This window comes from Sceloporus undulatus, chromosome 3 (genome assembly GCF_019175285.1).
Source record: "Sceloporus undulatus isolate JIND9_A2432 ecotype Alabama chromosome 3, SceUnd_v1.1, whole genome shotgun sequence".
Classification (NCBI taxonomy): domain Eukaryota; kingdom Metazoa; phylum Chordata; class Lepidosauria; order Squamata; family Phrynosomatidae; genus Sceloporus; species Sceloporus undulatus.
The window spans coordinates 181,880,154-181,900,161 of NC_056524.1; the positions used below are offsets into that span (position 1 = coordinate 181,880,154).

The 20,008-nt window shown below is 38.1% G+C and overlaps 1 protein-coding gene across 1 annotated transcript in view; it reads right to left on the bottom strand.

Moving 5' to 3' along the window:
- BTAF1 (B-TFIID TATA-box binding protein associated factor 1) overlaps positions 1-20,008 on the bottom strand; it is an 82,029-nt gene that overhangs the window by 21,155 nt on the left and 40,866 nt on the right. Inside the window, exons 17-24 of the mRNA XM_042459247.1 lie at positions 18,036-18,178; positions 17,713-17,887; positions 16,797-17,000; positions 13,056-13,482; positions 11,474-11,664; positions 1,714-1,867; positions 1,518-1,627; positions 660-861 (exon numbers count right to left, since the gene is read on the bottom strand). Of these exons, the coding sequence (XP_042315181.1) occupies positions 660-861; positions 1,518-1,627; positions 1,714-1,867; positions 11,474-11,664; positions 13,056-13,482; positions 16,797-17,000; positions 17,713-17,887; positions 18,036-18,178 (1,606 nt within the window). The remainder of the gene's footprint in view (positions 1-659; positions 862-1,517; positions 1,628-1,713; positions 1,868-11,473; positions 11,665-13,055; positions 13,483-16,796; positions 17,001-17,712; positions 17,888-18,035; positions 18,179-20,008) is intronic.

A 20,008-nucleotide genomic window follows, 5' to 3' on the forward strand; every position in this document is an offset into this window, starting at 1 on the left:
TTTCCGTCGCGTTTGCGACGTAGCGAGGCGCCAGGGGCGCACTCGCTACGTCACAAGCGACGCGACGCGTACGGACGCTCAGCGTCCGATACGCAAAGATGGCGCCAGCCATGTAGAAGGGCCGGCGCCATCTTGTACGGACGGAGTCCGTACTAGGCCCAGGGGCGTCTATAAGAGACGCCCCTTTTTTAAAATGGGACGTCCGGAGGACGTCCCAAATGCCGGTATAGAAAGCCCCAATGTCTCTCAATATAGGAACAGCCCCTCATCCCCAGTATCAAACTTAATGGATATATCCAAATTACAGGGCATAGGCTTCTGGAATATTTCTCTGTGTAACAGAAAAAAGACTGTCCAAAGTCAATAGATGGATTCTAGGCCAGGTGGGGATCAGCAGACTGTAACTCAAACAATTCACATGCATTTCCTGTAAAGTTACTTTTCTGTATAAAGCCTGGATAGGAACTGATCACACATACTCCACTGCTTAGAAGCAAAACATTCTACTGAATATATTGCTAGAGATACACTTAACATTTATCTTTACCTTTAGCTTGCATAATACTTATGAAATAATCTCACTCAATCATACATTCTGAAAACATTTGGTAGTTAAGGTAACACATGAGTAATTCTCCCTGAGAATTATTAAAGGATACAGGCAAGAGCTTCAATTGCACCTTCTTGCTTGGTACTGTCATCTATCGCTCCCAGCCAAGGAAGAACCTTTTCCAAGAAAATCTGAATGGTTTCTATGGTAGCTATTTTGCTCATTACACCTACACAACGAGCTGCCATGTGTCTCACTGCTGTACTGGGGTGTTGAAGGCACATACAAAGATAAGGCAAGTGCTGTATCAACTGGAAACAGGAAACAATACCAGTTATTGTAAACATACTGAATTCTATTTACGAGACTATTCTTACATTGCAACCTGTAAAATTTCAAGCAATACTTTAAAACACACAAGATATCAGATCTCTAATCTAAATGAACAAATATGATATATCCATTAGTAAATTAGTATATCTGTAATACAAAGCAAATGAAAACAAGAATATATTACACATTCCAACAGCTATGGGTTTTTGGCTCTAACTTCTAAATGCATGGCAATCATGTAAGAAGTTCCTTCAAATGAACTTTCAACATCTGACTAATAGACATTTTACAACAGCTTTAGAAAGTATCTAGTAACTTTTGATAATAACTGTGATTATTCATTATACCTTTTTGAAAATATTACTATATTAATATGATAATGATTATATATCATTTATTTACTTCTTGCCTTTCCCCTGTACTAGTACTCAAGACAACTTAAAAATTACAATAATGCCCAATTAAACATAAGGCTAACAGAATATTTTGTACCCGCAGACTGCAGTTATAAACATTTTTCCTACTTTAGGAAATGTGAAATACCCAAATCTGTATTTTATAAAATACCAATGCTACCCATTTTTAAACATCCATGTCAGTAATGAAAATTATTTTAGAAATTATATTAAATTACCAAAGGGTGAAGCTGGACATCCATAGATGCTGCAGTTGTTTCAAAAACCTGTAGAGAATTTACTAACTCCTGGGCCGGACCATCTCCTTTTTCCAATAGCACCTTTCGATCTATTACAAGAAATAGCCCATTATCAAGAAAATGAAATCTTTACTATACCCATACAATTTGTACAATACATAGGAGGTATACGTACCAAAGTTGTTTATGTCAATATTGTTCCTTAAAGAACCAACCATAGCATCCCAGAGATGTGGCAAACCCACTGCCATTTCAGAGGCAAAATGTTTAGCAATAGTGGATAAAGAAAATTCTGCACCTCTTCTTTGCACAACATAGGGCTTCTGAGCCTATAAATGTATTCAGACAGTTCAGTTTAGTTTATTTGTGTCTAGTCCTTAGTCCGTTACAAAGTGCACAAGCCATATGCTACATAAAATAATAAATTTATTATAGAAAATATATAAAAACAAACAACAACAACAACATGACTATATAAAATAATACCACTTGAATGATAGAAATATTATAGCCTTACAAAACTGGCCCTGACGTATTCTCATTTTAAAAATCTATTTGGGCATGAATAACAACAGATAGGAAGCATGCATTATCTGTTGTTATTCATTACATGTTAAGTTACATGTTTATTTTGTGGACACAATAAAATTACCATTTTATTGGCACTCCTTTCCTTTAGCTCCCTTCTTAGATCTCTTCATGTATTTTTATTACGTGTTGTATAGTATATTTCCCAATTATACTGCATGCAAATTTTTGAAAACTCTAATCCAGAATTAGTAATGTGCAACTGTGCAGCACCAATCTGAATAACACCACGGGGAGATCTCTAATGGCATCTCACATGTCTTGCCTGTAGCTGGTGCTTGTTAGGAAAGGAGAAAGCAAGAAGCTGCAAATAGGAGAACTACGTTCAGGTTACTCGCTTCTAACTGGTTCTGTGAACTCATATATACGAGTCTCATACATTCTGCACCTGTGTAGAGATCTTCAGAAGCTTCTAGAGCTGCACTTTGACAGTAACCCTGCCCCTCACTCCCATGCATATAAACTGTGTATTCCTGAAAAAACCCAGTTTCAGGTATAACAGGAGGCCTAAAGAAAGGAATAGCATGAAAAGGGTGGGTTGTGTGAGTTCACAGATGACTATTCAAAGAACTACAGTTACAGGCAGGCATCTTCTCCTTTTCCATTATCTCTGCGACTCACACATGGGAGAGCAGCAAGCTAAACTCACTAAGGACTGTGGGCCATGTCAGGACTGACAACAGAACCACTCTACCAAAAGAATGCATAAGATTGGGACCAAATATCTAGTCTGTAATGAGACAGGAATACAGGCAGTTGTGATCATGTATGGCTGAGTGCCAAGAGAGGAATTTTTCTGAGACATGCCAATGAGGTGATTGTCTGAGTTGAATGAGTTTGATCCCAACTGTGGAAAGCATTTCCCAACAAGGGAGTAGGCTAAGTGGTTAGTATTCACCACCCACTGGGAGCAATGTTGAAACGAGATAGCCTTCCCCCTTTCTTATGCATGCCACAGATATGGAGAATTTGGATTCCATTTGTGAATGAATGGCACCAACCCACTGTGAAATGGAGGAGTAGGGTTGGTAGCTGCTTGGAGAAGGTTATTCAAAAATGATGTTTGGAGTCATGCAGTGGCTTCTTGGAGAAGAAGAGATGCTTTGACTACCCATCAGAATGTCAAGAAGGAAAGGAACCTTCATAGAGAGTTGTGGAATGTTCACAAGCTGGAGAATGTGAGACTCATTTAGGTGGAAATGGCTTCAACTAGTACTGTATTATTTTATCCTTGACTTGTTGGGCAGGCTGGGAATGGAGACTATATTTTAGCTGTTGACCATATTTTCTGATTGTGCTCCAGCTATGGTACAATCATAGAATCATAGAATTGGAAGAGATCACAAGGCCACCCAGTCCAACCTCCTTCTATGCAGGAACTCACATTCAAAGCATCCCTGACAGATGGCTATTCAGACTCTGTTTAAAAACCTCCAAAGAAGAAGACTCCACCACACTCCGAGGGAGTGTGTTCCACTGTCGAACAGCTCTCATGGGGTTGTACTGGATGGCCCTTGGGGTCTCTTCCAACTATGTGATTCTATGATTCACTGTCAGGAAGTTCCTCTAAAGTTTAGGTGGAGTCTCTTTTCCTGTAGCTTTAGTGTTTCAGGTCCTGTTCTCTGGAGCAGCAGAAAACAAGCTTGCTGCATCCTCAATATGACACCCCTTCAAACACTTAAACAGGGCTATCATTGAAGTCTTCAACTGTGATTCAATGGTTAGACTGCAAAGTGTAGCCAGGCAGGACCTACAAAGAGTGACGCCATTGGCCATGACTTTCACATTACATTTTTTTAGATTGTAAGCTTGAGGGCAGGGAACCGTCCAATTAAAAAGATTATATGTACAGCGCTGTGTAAATTTACAACGCTTTATAAATAAAGGTTAATAATAATTTCATTGCATGCTTCCGCGTGTTAATCTGCTGTGCTTCAGAGTGGAAAAACAAAGCTGCCTTTTTATCATTGCCTGTTCCAATAGGTGAGTAAACTGTTTCCAGAAGAACTGTTGGTAAACCCTCATACATGCCTGATAATTGGCTATTCTCAGGGATAGAGCTGTCATGGAATATGTTTTATGGGCCATAGTGTTAATTGTACACCTTTCCTTATCAGCCAGGGACATATGAGCCATCTTGGAAGATCCAGATTGTGCTCCTTTGATGAGGGTACTTGAAAAATACAGCACAGTTTTCTTGTACTTGGTACAAAGGGGGTGCTGAAAAGTTCTTGGCCCAACCCACTTTCCAAATTCTGAGTAATTCATGAACAGTTGGTTAAGTAGAAGCTGTCAGCCCAGAGGGTGTCAAAATGTTTGAATGCTGATCAAAAATGATATCAGGTGGATATACTTCCTAGTTAATTTTGCAGCATTGAGCAATCTAGTGATAATGTTTTGAATCAACTCATCACCACTGATGAAACATGGTTACATCATTAGGATCCGGAGGATAACAGACCTTGTAGTGGTGACATTTGGATTTTCCACAGCTGAAAAAATTAAAGACTCAAAGGTCAGTTGGAAAGGTCATGACCACAGTTTTTTGGGGTACAGAAGGTATTTTGATGACTATCTCCAGAAGGGCCAAACAGTTAATGCAGAATACTACTCTAACTTTCCGTGTCAATGAAAGGAAGCACTGAAGGAAAAATGGTGAAAGTATTATTTTTGCAGGACAACACACCTGCTCACAGGGCTGGCAAGATGATGGATGTTTTGATGAATCTGGGATTCGAGTGTATAGACAAGTGGTTTTCAAGTGGTGGGGCAGGATCCCTGGAGGGCATAAGACCTGGAGGCTCTGATCCTGTCTCCTCCACTTCCCAGACTTTTTAATGTGCAAATTTGACACATGCGTTGACTCAAATTGAATTACCTAAATAAAACTATTTTAATTTTAATGACGTTATTTCTTACAAAATGTTAAAATATGAATATACATGAATGTGTGAATGAAAGTACACACTAAATAAACAAAGTGCAGTCAGCCCTTGCTTATCCGCAGATTTGCCACCTGCAGATTCAAACATCTGTGGACGGCAAGCCTGCATTGTTCCATGGTGGCATGTGCACTTGGCCACACCTCTATTAGGGACAGTTCCCGTTGTCCCATGGCGGTATGTGTATGCGGCTGCACCACCATTAAGTTCCGTTGTCCCCAATGGCAGTGCAGATACATGCACAGGCTGCCACAGGACAATCGGGGTTATCCCTAATGGTGGCATGGCCACATGCACGTGCTGCCATTGAGGACAGTGAACTTGAGCATCTACAGATTTTGGTTTCTATGGAGGGGGGTGTCTGGAACGGATCCCCCATGGATACCAAGAGCTAACTGGAGTGAAGCATGTATACAACGTCTGCATGTAGATGCAAAAGGAAGTCCCAAGGGTAAAATTGTGAGTACCACTGCTATAGACCATCCAACTATTTCCTATTTCCAAACCTTAAAAAGAGTTTGAAGAGAATGAAATTTTCAAATGATTAAATAGTAAGAGCAGCAGCAGAGCAGTATTTCAGTGACCAGACATCAGGAAACTGTTTGGAAAGGTTGAAGGAACATGAGAAAAAATGTACTAAGCATGTTGAACTTCGGGGTCAATATGGAGAATAGCATGTAAATTTCATGGCTCTTGGTCAGAGAACTTTTCAGCACCCCCTCGTATAGATTTTCGATGCTCATCAAAGTGGAAAGAACTGAGGCCAGAGTCTGCCAGGAGTTTCCAGCATTCCAAAGCCCTGGAAACATAGGTATAACTGTTGGAGGAGTATTTTGAAGCTTGATCCTATTAAAGATTGGATCCTCAAGAGGTGGCTTGTATTTCTTGTTTGAAAATCTAGGGTCTTAATGGTTATAGAGACCTGCTCTGTAAAGATGCCCAGGTTATCTCATGGGAAAACAGGATCCTCTAGTGAGGAACAACCTGATTCTTATTCTGATGATCACTCTGCAGAGGTGTCCCTATCAGGTCCTTTATGAGGCTTATGTGGAACAGAAATGACATTGTGTTGCTATTCAGATGCGGAAGGCTCTGCTAGAGTTGGAATAAATCGGGATTGGCTGTATCAGAGGTCAAGCAGAATATTCCTCAGCTAAGAATGAGAGAGGCAGGCTAAAATAATAATAATAATAATAATAATAATAATAATAATGATCAAGAGACGGGGTGGGAAGTGGCGGCGGCTGTTGTTGTCATTATTTATTTATGTACATTCTGCTTTTCCCCAAAATTGGAACACAAAGTGGTTTACAAATTAAAAGAACAATCCAATTAAAAACATACAAAAGTGAGAACTAAAAGTGAGAACTTAAATTAGTACAGTATTAAAACACATCACTCATTAAAATAAAATAATTTCTAAAAAGCATTTAAAAAAGATATCATCATCATTTATTAATGCTTAGACCAAAGCCATTTGTGTATAAAGTGTTAAAATGCAATACAAAATACAACATGGAAGAACAGCATAAAAAAGTACAACATAAAATAAATCACATAACCATCTTGCAGTATCATTTAAAACAATTAAAATACTAAAATGCATTAAAACAATAGAAATAAAACTATATACAGACCCTTGAAAACTTCAAAACCAGCACCACAGCATTTTTTATTCTTTATTTTTATTCAAAATATACCAAGTTCCATAAAGTTATGTATTTACTTCTTAACATAATACTAAAATACTATCTTAAACTTATACCTGAAGATAGAGAGCCCTCCCTCCATGATAACTGTCATCCTTTGGCCTGTGAGGAAGTGAACACCAGGGCTAGCCAGAAGAAGAAGAGCCCTCCCTCCAGTCCATCTGCCTTGGTCCAGGCCTCAGAGGGAGAGAAGAACCACTGGACCTCATCCCCTTTCCCACCACCATTTCCTTCTCCTTTTGTGTCGTGTCTTTTAGATTGTAAGCCTGAGGGCAGGGAACCGTCTAATTAAAAATAATAATTGTAAGCTGCTCTGATAGCCTTTAGGGCTGAAGGGCAAGGTATAAATACCATAAATAAATAATAAATAATAAACATTTCCTAAGTTTGTCTGATTTCATATCCCTTCTTTTACTTTCATTGCTTATTTACTTCCTACTGCTTCATTTTATTTCAAAGATATCTCAAAAACTTATTTTTCTTAACAAATAATACCACTTTTACTGATCTAAGACAACTATCTTGAATTTCTTATGCCTACTGTTTTTTCCACCTACATTTACAGAATTCGTTGACAGGTAACTACTCTTTTTCTACCTGCTTAGCATCTTGCCAAATTAATCAAAACGTTAATTTATCCAGCTCAATCATTTTGATTAGGTTTTATTTAAAATTAAGTTTATCAAATAACAAACTTATAAACAATAGAAATAACAGACCATAGGAATGAGCAAAAAGAATTTGCACAAAATAATACATTCTTTCGAAGTTGTAAAAAAATCCAGACGTGTAAATCATAGGTCATTTTGCTACAGTCACTGTCCAAGATGTCCTTCCAAAAACCAGCTTGGTGAAAAAGTGTAGTAAAATGAGATATATTGTTATTGACATACTCAATAAAAACAGACCAATCCTCAATTAATTTTTTTCTGTCCAGATCTGTTCTTGAAGGAATAGAAAAGAATATCTGACAACCATCTGTCCCAGACCTTTTCCCACCGGTTTTCAAGCAACAAATTCCCCGTCTTCCAGCATCTCACAATTTCAGTTCTCGCTGAAGAATATGATGAATCTCCGGTGTATTAGTTGACTACTGGCTTTGCTGAAGATTGATAACAATAATAAGTCCAGACAAATTTCACTGGTGGTTTTGTAGTGTCAGATATCTGCATCAGTATTGCATTTCAAAAAGCATTGATACTAGGACATTCGAGCCACATATGTGTGTAAAAACTTTGAGCCTCTCCAACATATAGTGAAATGTTTTTCAATATCTTTGTTTTTCAAAGTATGTTTTTCAATATCACAGGGGTTGAATACCATTTGCATGCTGCTTTTAAAACACTCTCCATTGCAGATGCTGATCTTGATTTATATATGGAGGACCACATGCTTGCCCAGGTTTCCTCTAATATATCCATATTTAAATCTGTCAGGTTATTCTGGCAGAATGATTTTTACCTTAAGTGGACTGTATTACGTTTTTGTATCTAGTGGCCACTCTTCCCTTGGATTGTCCCTTATCTATACAGATAGATTCATAAAAAGTTGGGGTTCTAGAACTATAACCTTTTAGCAGGATGTGGTGTGCAAAGGAAAGGACTTGGAACATTTGAAGCCAAGTGGGATTGGCTTGTCTCAAGGCACTGAACAAACAGGAGATCTCAGCTTTCCCACATCAAATAAGTCCATTATTCTATATACTGTATTCCACATTTCCCCCCCCAATTTCTGAAGTAGGCTGATCTATCTAATAAAAGCTGGGGTGCACTAAAAAAGGCCAGATAGGTGAGGGACCAAGGACAATTAAGTGTGCTTGTTGTTCCTATGAGAATGGAATTTCTGAGGAAAGGATTATGTATATCTCTCAACTTCGTTTGAGCCTTAGTAGAATAGAGAACATTAAGATCAGTTAAATTACCCTCTAGTTCCATATGAGACCATTTAGTGGAATGTGATTCTATGACAAATCGAGAGAATTGGTTCAATTGAAAAGTATGAAAATATGTCCTGAGTTCAAGAATTGCTAATCTACCTTCTTTAGGGTTGGTGAATTGGGCAATTTTGGGAAATCTGGGAATTTTTTTTTATTATCTTGGAATATAAAATTGGTCATTGTTTTTTGCCAAACCTTAAATATATGTGGGGCTGGACTAACAGGTATAAAGTGGAATAAAAACAACAATCGTGGGGTTAGAAACATCTTTACCAAAGCAATCTTGCCAAGAAATGCAAAGTTCTGTGTCACCTGCAGATTGTCTTAGATCTTTTACCAGAATGCAGAATTCCGTGATCTTTTGGTCAGCTAGACGTTTTGCCCCTTGCATTAGGGCTTCTCTGGCCTTAGATTAGTAGGATCTGTCGCTATAGATGACTGAATTGCTTCAACTGTTGTTAGGGTTATGCTCTGCTCATGGAAAGACGTTAGCCATGCTGGATGACCGCCCCCCTCACAATTTCGATTGGTTTTATAAAAGGAGTTTCTTTCAACTTCCACTTTTGTACTATTATTATTCTTGATGCAGACACCATGTACAGCAAAATTTTCCAGCATTTTTCCTCTGTTTGACAAGGGACTTTGTTAATCATATTTTAAAAGGTAGATTTCAGGACCACATAGCATTAGGAGCAGCACAAAAATGAGGTTCCCCATCTGGTTCAACGTATTACTGCATCTCATGACATTACACTCTTGGTGTAAAACTCAGTGCCTTCCAGTGGCTAAGAACTGGACTAGGGGACACAGATTTTTCTAGAATCTTCCTGTATAAGTAGGAACCAACAATTGAACCTTGTCGGATCTCCCAAGTGATTCTCTCCACAAATCGGCTAGAGGAGCAATGATGAGACAAAGGAGAGGTGAGGATATGAGATCAGAATGGATGAGGTTCTTAGAAGGTCCTGATGTAGCCAAGTCTTGAGGGATGAGGAATGGTTGGATGATCCTTAGCCTTCTTCTTTGTCTCTGCTGGCACTAAAAAAGGAAGGACATTTTTTTCTACAGCTGTTCCTCTAGAGATCTGCCAGGAATAAGCAGAATGTCTTTAGCTCTTTTAGTCCTGGAAAGGAGCCTTTCTGGTGATATCAGGGGTGAGGACACTGATTTGTCCTCTGAAAAGCCTGAAGGAGTCTGTCTTACTGAATGTTCCTGCTGGTATTCCATGGTTGAAGATATGGGTGCAAGCAGACTGCTAAGAAATGCTGTATGAAAAGGCTTACTCTAGGCTGCAAGAGCCTGCAGTCTGGAGGACTCTTTCCACTGAAGAGTTTTAAGAAGAAAAGCTCTGTTATGGGTGGCTTGACCTGTAAAGGTCTGGCAATACAGGCACAAGTCAACCACATATTCCTCATCCAGGCAGAGCAGACAATATGAGTGATCATCAGATTACGGAATCTTTGCCCCACAATGTAAACTCTTCTTGAAGAAAATCTTCAGGGCTATAAGCCCCCAGAGAAAGAAAACTAACAAAATGCTGTACTTTCTAATAATTTTACGTGATGCAAGACAAAAAGAAAATGGGTTTCGATAGGAACACATAGCTTATATATGCGTGAGTAAGGGGGAAGCGGTACTGCCAAATGCAGCTCTAGAGACTTTCAATGATCTCCCTGAGGGCACAGAATGACCAATTTATATTAGGCACAGAAACAACAAAAGAGGGAATTCTGACTCAGCTTTTCGTGTATGGTCTTGGGTGATGGCAGTAGTGATAGCAACCTTTAAGCAGACTAACATTCATCAGAAACATCTCTCATCACTTCCTTCAGTCAGGCACACAGTTACCATCTGACTGTACATCAACTAGGAAAGCAGCATGCACCTCTGTAAACTAAGCTGGGAGATACTGCAGACACTTTTTATCTCTAAACCATCTTATCTCCTTAACCCTTAAGAAACACCTTGGGCCCAAAGACAGTTTGTGGGAACTTGACAGGAGAATCAATTAAACAGATATGAAACAAATGAACTAATTTATTTCTCTCTCCTCCTAAGTAAGGGAGCTTTGCTGGACTCTCATCTTGATAAGAGAAGAGAACAATTCCTAACAAGCAAAAAACTTAACACACACACACACACACACCTTAATTTAAAGTAAAACCAGCTAAATTAAGCAGCACTGTTTAGCAACAAAAATTGCCAACAGTCAGATAGTATCCACCAAGAAAATCCATAAAACTTTTCTTTTGCTTGTACCAAACTATCATAACTGAAAAAGGCAAACATGATATAAATAGGTTTGAGACAGCTGGCTAAAACTATTTGTTCGCATTATTTTTTTCTTCTAATCTACAGAACTAGACAATTTTGCCAGTATCATCTAATTCTGCAGATTAGCTAAACCTGATCTGTTGCCAGCACTACTATTCAATGTACACACATCTCCGATGCTTAACAAATACTCTTAAAATAGATTATGTAAGTAGCAGGAAGCAACAAAAACATGGACAATATTTTTGTGCAAAGTTTCCCCCTTCAATAATGAGATATCAAAAAATTAACTAGAAGGGAAGTCAAGTTTAGCCTGTAGAGAAAATTCTCCTTTGTAAGAAAAAGAGAAGGGAGGAAGGGAGGTAGCTATAGGTAAGGAAAATAAATGATGATCTCAGTCATTAAAAAACACCATAAAAATCCTATAGATCAAATGTAAGACATGTAATAAAATAAGGAAAACTGTAAATTAAGGTTTGTACCTACTTCATCAAGTTCTGTGGTCACGTTTCCACTACTGCTTGCTGGATAATCACCTATTTGAGCTTTTGGGGCTTTGGGTGTAGGACCTCGTCGGCTTGTGATGGCAAATGCAGCTTTCTGATGCCTATACAGTGTGATTATACCCCTATGCTTGGTGACTGTATGATGCATGCCATCTCTTTCAGAATTCGATCCTAAAAAGAAATGTAGATGATGAAAAACATTTTCACAGCCGCTCATGAAAACATTTTTACAATTAAGTGATTGTGCTGCTAGAACCAGCAAGGAAAATAATTAAAGGAGATTTTCTTATAAGAATTTGAAAGGAGAAAAAGATTTGAGATGTCAATTCACAAATACACCTAGAAGATCAAATACAGAAAGGAGCACTGCCAATCACTCTGAATTGTGGTGCTGTGTGCCTTCAAGTTGTTTCTGATTTATGGTGGCCTCAAGGTGACCATATCATGGGGTTTTCTTGGCAAGAGTTCTTCAAAGATTTGTCATGGCCTTCCTCTGAGTCTGAGAGAGTGTGACTTGCCCAAAGGCACCCAGTGGGTTTCCACAGCTAAGCAGGGATTCAAACTCTGGTCTCCAGAGTTGTAGCCCAATGCTCAAAACACTACACCACACTGGCTCTCTTCACTTTGAAACATGAAGGCCTAAATCCAGTTGCTGCCCTGGATTCACTGTACCTTGTGGGAAGCAGCATTCAGCAAGTAATTCAGGGGTTCTACTCTAGTAGGGACTATCAAATGGATTTGGCTAAAGCCTTTTAATAAAATGGCACAATTGTAAAGACCATCAAAAACAGTTATAAATAATAGTTAGTGAGAAATTAATGAATAGGGATGACTTTGGAAGTAATTTCCACACACTTTCCTGGATTCAGTCTTGGTAATGATACTGTTATTCACACAATCCCTCTACTGTTACTGTCACCATGGATAGCAGTGAATGAATGAAACATGGTTATTAGATACAAGATCTCCCATGGCATTTCACAGACATTTTCATCTTCAAGAATCTAAATTAATTCAATTTGGGAATAGACATTTCTTCTCCAGCCTTCTCTGTAAGAGTAGAGGGAGATAGCCTGAAGCCCCAAACCTACTCTTATTGTTAGGTTCCTAGAAACACAACACCAGAAAATATATCCAGAAAATATATGAGAAACACAAAGCTCTGAAAGTGCAGCACAATGAAACCATTGTTCATTTAAAACGTTTCTCATTAAAAAGTATCACCTTTTTGAAAATACCACAACTGTCATCAACCAATGGACAGTACTCAGATTTAAAACACTGCAGTATTATTTTGTTCTTAGAATCTAGATTCTTCAGATGCCCAAGAAAATATTCATGAAGGATTATCAGGTGAAAATATAAATTCCACAGTTAACTAGGAAAAAAATGTGACCGTTTATCAAAAAGTTTTGGGATCAAGTTGCTTCTCTCATAGTATATACTGTAAATGAGAATTAGAATTAGGTTCATCATCTAATCTTGTTTTAAGGTTGTACTGGAACCAAAGGCTGACACTTCCTTTTATTCTGATTCTGAAGACAGATAGCTTGTTAACTCACCTTTTACATTTTCATTGCTGGTCAGGGGTTGTGCAGGACATGATGCTAAGGGAGTAAGATGGGGATCCACACAGAGTGAATTACAAAGATTTTTTATGATCTTTGAATTGGGACAAGGAGACCGTGTTGTACACTGCTGAAGCAACTTTGCTATGCACAAAGCAGCATAATTTTGTACTAGTGTATTTTCTTCTTTCTTTACTGCCTCCATCAGTGGTTTTATGACTGGATTTAATTTTTCTGGAAGCTGTTCCAGATTGACAACAGCACAAGCAGTAAAAGTATGTACTCTCAAGTGTAACGTTTGCCATTCCTGATTTGTTTCAGTAACAGTCATTTGGACTTGTTGTCGCTTGCTTTCTAGCTGCTGTAGAACTTTAGGATTCAGATTAAGAGAGGATGTGACTTCACTATAGATAGTAGTCACCTAAGAAAACAAAAATTAGTCAAAAGCAAAAAAAAAAATTCAATTACTACCTGTGAAAGAAAGGACTCTGAGGCATTTGAAAACAGTCAAACACATAGTTGTAGAAACTGGTATCTATCCATTATTTTGTTTTGATTGTTACATGCGCAGTGGCTTAACTACTGTATCTCTAGAAGTAGCAGAGTGCATATCCAAGTTCAAAAGAAGATTACACTAAAAACCTAACAGAAAAAGCACTGGGCATATCTATTCCAGTGCTTCTAAACAAAAAGGACAAAGATGGGAAATGAACAATGGCAAATGGGAATAAACTCACAGTACCCTGAGCAAAATTGTTCTGAAGCATCTTGATATATCCACATTCTTATTTATAAACATACATGCTTTCTGTGACCCCAGGTTTCATTAGCATAAAATGAAAATTCCTTATTAGAATATTAGTTTCCCTACAGTGCCCTTGTGACTAAAAATTGCTTTGTTTTGTCCATCATACAGAATACTGGATGGAACATTTAAAAAGACATTTGTCCCCAAGCCAATGACCATCATGCTTTAAAATGCAACTGGTAAAGTAACCATTTCAAGCTATACTCCTGTACACCTACTATGTTTATACAGTCAGAGATACTCCGCCCCCATGTTCTTTGCCTGCACATTTGAAAACAAATGTTTATGAAGATAAAGCTGGAATGGACATCTCCTTTTAATACCATCATCTGATGAAACAGCAGTCTTAATAAACCAGTTAGTATAAACAGTTTTATATACAGTACTGGTAAAGGAGATTAGCTGGTAAATAAAGATAACCTATGGCTAATGTAAAATGTGTATTTGGTAAAGTCATGTTATAGTCCAAACACACAGTTACAGAACGTTCTCTTTGCAACAGAAACATCCACAAACAAAAAGACACATTTTTTAAAAGCTCCATCTGCACACCTATCTGTTACCAAGGTACAGTGGTACCCCGGGATACGAATGCGCCGCCTTACGAAATTTCCGGGTTACGAAAAAAATCAATTGAAAAAAACTGTTCCGGGTTACGAAGGTTATTTCGGGTTACGAAAGAAATTTTGGTGCTTTTCGGCGCTTTTTCGCACCAAATCGCGGCTTTTCCCCATTAGCGCCTATGGGTTTTCGGCTTGCGAAAGCCTTTCGGGTTACGAAAGCGGCGGCGGAACGAATTAAATTCGTAACCCGGGGTACCCCTGTACATGCATGGACCAAGAGTCAACTGAGTATTGCTGGATGTGTGTGTATTTCTGCCATCAGAATTGAGTGTTCTTCTTCTTGCTATAACCCTCAGTGACATCAAGAGTCTGCTCCACAAGTTCCCACCCAACTTCATTAGAAGCAACAGCAGAATGCACTAGAAGCAAACAATTGGATCCCAGCTGCTGTTTCATCCAATTGTAGCTATGCTCATGACCACTGCTCGTAAAGACTGACTATGGGGTGTTCTACATTTTGTCCTTTTAATAAGACTATACAAATGTTTCAAATTCTACTGATTCTTTTGCAGTTTCAGAGGGAGAAGACTCCTTTCATCAGCAGTTAGAACAGACAAGATGCATTGGAGAGGCTTGTAGGAAGGACCAGAATAGCCTACTAGCCCAAAGAGAGGAAGAACAACTGCAATATTCCCCCTTGCTTTTTTTTTCTTCAACAGTAATAGTGCCTAGCTATATTAAAGCAATAGTAATTCATTGACTTATTCTGTTCTTATGATTTGGTGAAGACAATGCTGCTACTGTTTTGTTCACAAAAAGATAAGGCTAATAAATCTGCATGCAATGTGCTCATTTACAAGTGGGCTTTTTCCTATGTGAAAGTGGCTGTGACAAAAACGACTAATACATTCTCTTACACAAATGACACCTTTAATGTCTAGTATGACTATGTTTTAATTGCATTAAAAAGTTCATTACAGAAGAACTACCCCAGTTACATTTTGCTTATCTCAGTTGTTGAAGTGGAAGCACAACCTCACATGCAAAATTAAGATCTGTCTGGCAATGCCACTGATGAAGTAAGGAAGAAATGTTCACCCTCACTCTTAAATGGGTTGCCTCAAGTGGACTGCAAGCTTGTATCCTCACATGTTTTAGACTGCAACATATCATCCATGACCACTAATCGTGCTGACTATGATGATGGAAGTTGCAGTCCAACATAAATCAAGGAATCAAAGCTGCAGTGCTAAATTCCCTCCAAAATGGAAATCAAATGAGGTACCTTCAGTTGACGATTGGCTAGTGAAATTGTATGATATGATGGAAATGGACCGACTGACAGCAATTATTCACGGAAAAGATGAGAGAAGGATAGAGAAAGAATGGGAGGCTGTAAAGTTTTTTTGTGGTAAACAATGGGAAGAGATTGGAAATAGTTGGAGTATAAATTCGAAAGCATGAAACTTATTTAACAAGGATAAGAATGGGGAGATGTAATCTACCAATGAGTAATGGATACTGAAGTTACCGAAAAATAAAAATAGTGATAATATAAGGTGACAATTACAATGCAGTAACAAGCAAAATGAGTGTTATACTGAGGAAGTAATGGACTCTATTTTATGATGTTAGTCTCTCAGTTCGGGTTGGTGTGGGTGTGTATATGTGTTTACAAAGATGAGGCTGGAAATAACAATATGCGGACAACAATGGAAAGACTGTTAGATGTTGTATGTATCTACTTGTTAATACAATAAAGTTTTTTAAAAAAGCCACAGAAACATGAAACTATGTTTTGCTGTCCTTTTCAGCTTCATTTTTTATGGTCCCTGACAGACTTTGTTTCAAGCCAAAGAGTGAAAAGTAAAAATAAAAGGCCACAAAAACATTTTTTAAAAAATGGAAAGGGATCTCCCTGCAAAGGTCCCCATAATAATAATAATAATAATAATAATAAAGTTTATTTATATTTCCTGCCTCTCCCAAGGATTGAGGCGGGATTACATCAGTAAAAATGATACAATAATACAAAATACGTTCAATAAAACACTAATTCTCAATTAACCAATATTCCTTTTAGTTCTCTAAAATAACAATTCATCAATAGTTAACAATCATAGTCAGGAGTGGAGCCATCGTCATAACCTTTTATATGAAGTCCGGTAGATAAGCCACTACTTTCTATGATTCTGATTTGTGATACAAATTAGGACCATATTCATATGTATGGATGAACAGGATTATCTTAAAAACCACCTTCAGCAGGTTGCTTTCATCCATTTGGCCACCACAACTGTTTGGGTAACTTTTCACACTGCTCACTTAGAGATGAGCAGCTAGCTTTTTCATCAATTCACTCACCAGTTCATTTGCTTGATCTATTGTAAACACACTGCAGTTTACTCTGCTGGAAATGTCAATATTTGCCTCAGTAAATGAGGAGATGAGTTGTTTACATTCATTCTGCATTCGGGTGAAGGGGACAGCAATTTCATCATAATAAAGATGTTCAGAAAGGACACCAAGTAAGCGTGACTTGACAGCAAGAGCCACCACTTTATTTTCCTAAAAATGAATATAGATTTCAATCATCATATTGCTACCAAGTGAGCTACTTTTGCATACTGAGTCTAAATCATCACCAGATTTTTTTAAAGTACGGTAATATTATTACAAGCAGAGAGATATATCCAATTGATACAACTGATGTTTAGTGCATTCAATAATGCGCTAGCCTATGTGTGCCCACTAGGATCAATAAGGCTTACTCTCAGGTAAGTGTGATCACTAGTTTCAATGTTATTAAATTCACTATACTAACATACTATATTAATAAATCAAAAGGTATGATTCCAAGTTGTTATATGGAACACAATGGGAAAAATACAAGTTTCTAAAGAACTGATGAAAATAATTATGAGTCCCCAAAAAGATTTCAGGCTCTTATACAGTCACCCACTCTATCAATTCTCATTGAATTTCTGAAAGCAGAGCTTGATACTGCACAGGAATAAAATATTCTCCTATTTTTAAAAAGACAACCCCACTTTCTGCATGCATGAAAGCATTTTTAGTTCCTGCTTGCATGCTTTAAGGCATGAAAATTCTGTCAATTACACATTTTCATCTTGAAAATTAGTAATCCTGCATTTCATCTATCTGGACCATAAAGAAAAGTGTAATCTGCTGGAAGATTATAACTTCAGTATACTGGACAGGGGCAGAAATGATTTACATTTGAAAACCATGTCATTTTTATAATAGCAAGTGTCCTTACCTTCTGCAAGGCAGCCCACTCACAGATTACTAATGCGACACTAAACCTCTGCAGAGCTGACTTGGAATTCAAGTGGAACAGTAATAGCTGAGCTAGTGATTCAGCTGGCCTTATTTCTTGAGAGATGTTATTCACACTCTGATCACAAATACAACAGCACAGTGCTCCAAGCAATCTGGAACAACAATCAATTTTATATTGAATTATATTTCAAGTAACATGGTGTTCTTTACAATTTTAACTTGATCTATGCTATAAGCATCTTGTCTTTAAACTCTTACTGCTTTAACAGTTTGTTTTAAGATTTTCAATAATAAACTGACTTTGCTGCCATCATTCTGGCTCTCATAACAACATAATCCCTGGTTGCTGGATCTTCAGCAATGCTTTCTGCACCAGCAATGTATTCTTGTACCACTTCTTTAGTCTGGGTTTGCCCTTGCCGCACCTTGCCACCTGTTTTTTCCTGTGAAAAAGATACAAGATGCTCTTTAGGAAAGTATCTCATTTGATTCGAAATATAATATTTTTGTCATTAAAACTGAGCTACAAACATTAGAACGCATATTTCTATTACACATGGATTCTACTTGAAACTTTGAAAGTCACTCACTCTCTCCCTTTCACACACACAATTATTCATCCATTTCAACCTCTTTCTTATTTAAAGTATTCAAACAATGAGGAAACTCTATCAAGTGCAAGCAATACTTAAAAGGCACATAAGATTTTGACATAAACAGCCTAGACAAGTGGTGAACTTTTTAGAAACAAAGTGGCCTAATCAATGGCATTCCCATACTGGTGTCACCCAGTGCTGGGGGGGGGGGGGGCGGACTTCCCCAGAAACAGAGATTTCAGGGGCAGGACTTTGCTGGAGACAGTTAAAGTCCCAGGAGGGTGGGAGGAGAGGAGGAAAAGGTGCATGCCTGTTCCTCCTCTTTCCCCATCCTCCTGTGCCTTGCTTCGTACCATAGGTTTGCCACCACAGATCTAGACTATGGTGGGCCCTCCCTTTATGCGGGGATCCGTTCCAGATCCCTCCGCATAAGGGGAAATCAGCATATGCTGGAGCCCCATAGGAAGTAATGGGGGCTTGCGCCCGTGGCACACAACAGCGCATTCGTGCCATGGGTGCATGCCCCATTAGTTCCTCCAGGGCGTGCGATGGGCTCTTCTGGCGTGGCTTTCAGCATATGCTGAAACCTGTGTATGGCGCGCCTGTGTAAAACCCGGGTACATGGTACTTATATCCGTATCTACAATGTATAATTTTCTCCCTGATTTGTGATATATAAACACACAAAGGCATTTTCTCATCCACCTGAGACATCTGGCAAATGTTTTCTGTGCAGAAAAGATGAAATTCCTTCTTTCTAAATAACCCTGTATGCCATGGACCCACTTCTCTTGAGGTCTTTTAAACTTGTTAATGTTTCATTACTTTTTTAACATTTGTTTAAATTCATACCTTGGATAAAACTTTCATTTTCCTTCTGTCTGAAACCTAAGCCTTAATAGCCATAGCACCCCCTCCACCCCACCCTGAGAGGTGCAGTGATATGATATCTGAGAGCTAAATTTGAGTAGCAATTTCAGTTCCCATTGATTAGTGCATTTTAATTCAATTTTAGAGGAAATGAGGAAAGCCTTCAGTATCAGATTTGGCTATGTCAAACTGCTGAAATAAGAAAAAATCATAACACAATCAACAAAAGATATTCAAATCATTCAATGGCCTTTTAAAATAGCACAGTTCCACAAGTATGTTTTAGAAACCCATCTGCCAACAGATGAGAAAATCTGATCTTGGAAAGCAAGAATACTTGAGAAAAGGGGTTGTACTGTAGTAGCTAAAACAGCTATACAGGGAACAAGACTACATTTTGGATAGACAACATGTTTTTTTTAAATTCCGAATGGCATTTGCAAGGGTTTACTCCCTTTCTTCTGCTCCCTTCCTAGGGAATGCAGAATGCCTTCCTCCTTGTTGTCCTTCCATCAGCAAGCTAAAACTTTTTTATTCTGAGAAGCTTTTAAAACAGAAAGTTTTTTTTATTATTTTAATACAGAAAGTTTTAAAAGAATGGGCATGGGAGTATCGTACGGTTTTAATACAAACTGTTTTTAATAGCCTTTAACCTTTTTAAATTGCATTGTGTTCTTTTAACGTGAGGTCTGAATTGTTTTAATAATGTGAATAGTTTATTTTTATTTAATTATCACTTTTTGCATGTTTTTAATTATATTGTTCTTTTGAATTGTAAGTCATTTTGCATCCCAATTTGGAGGGGAT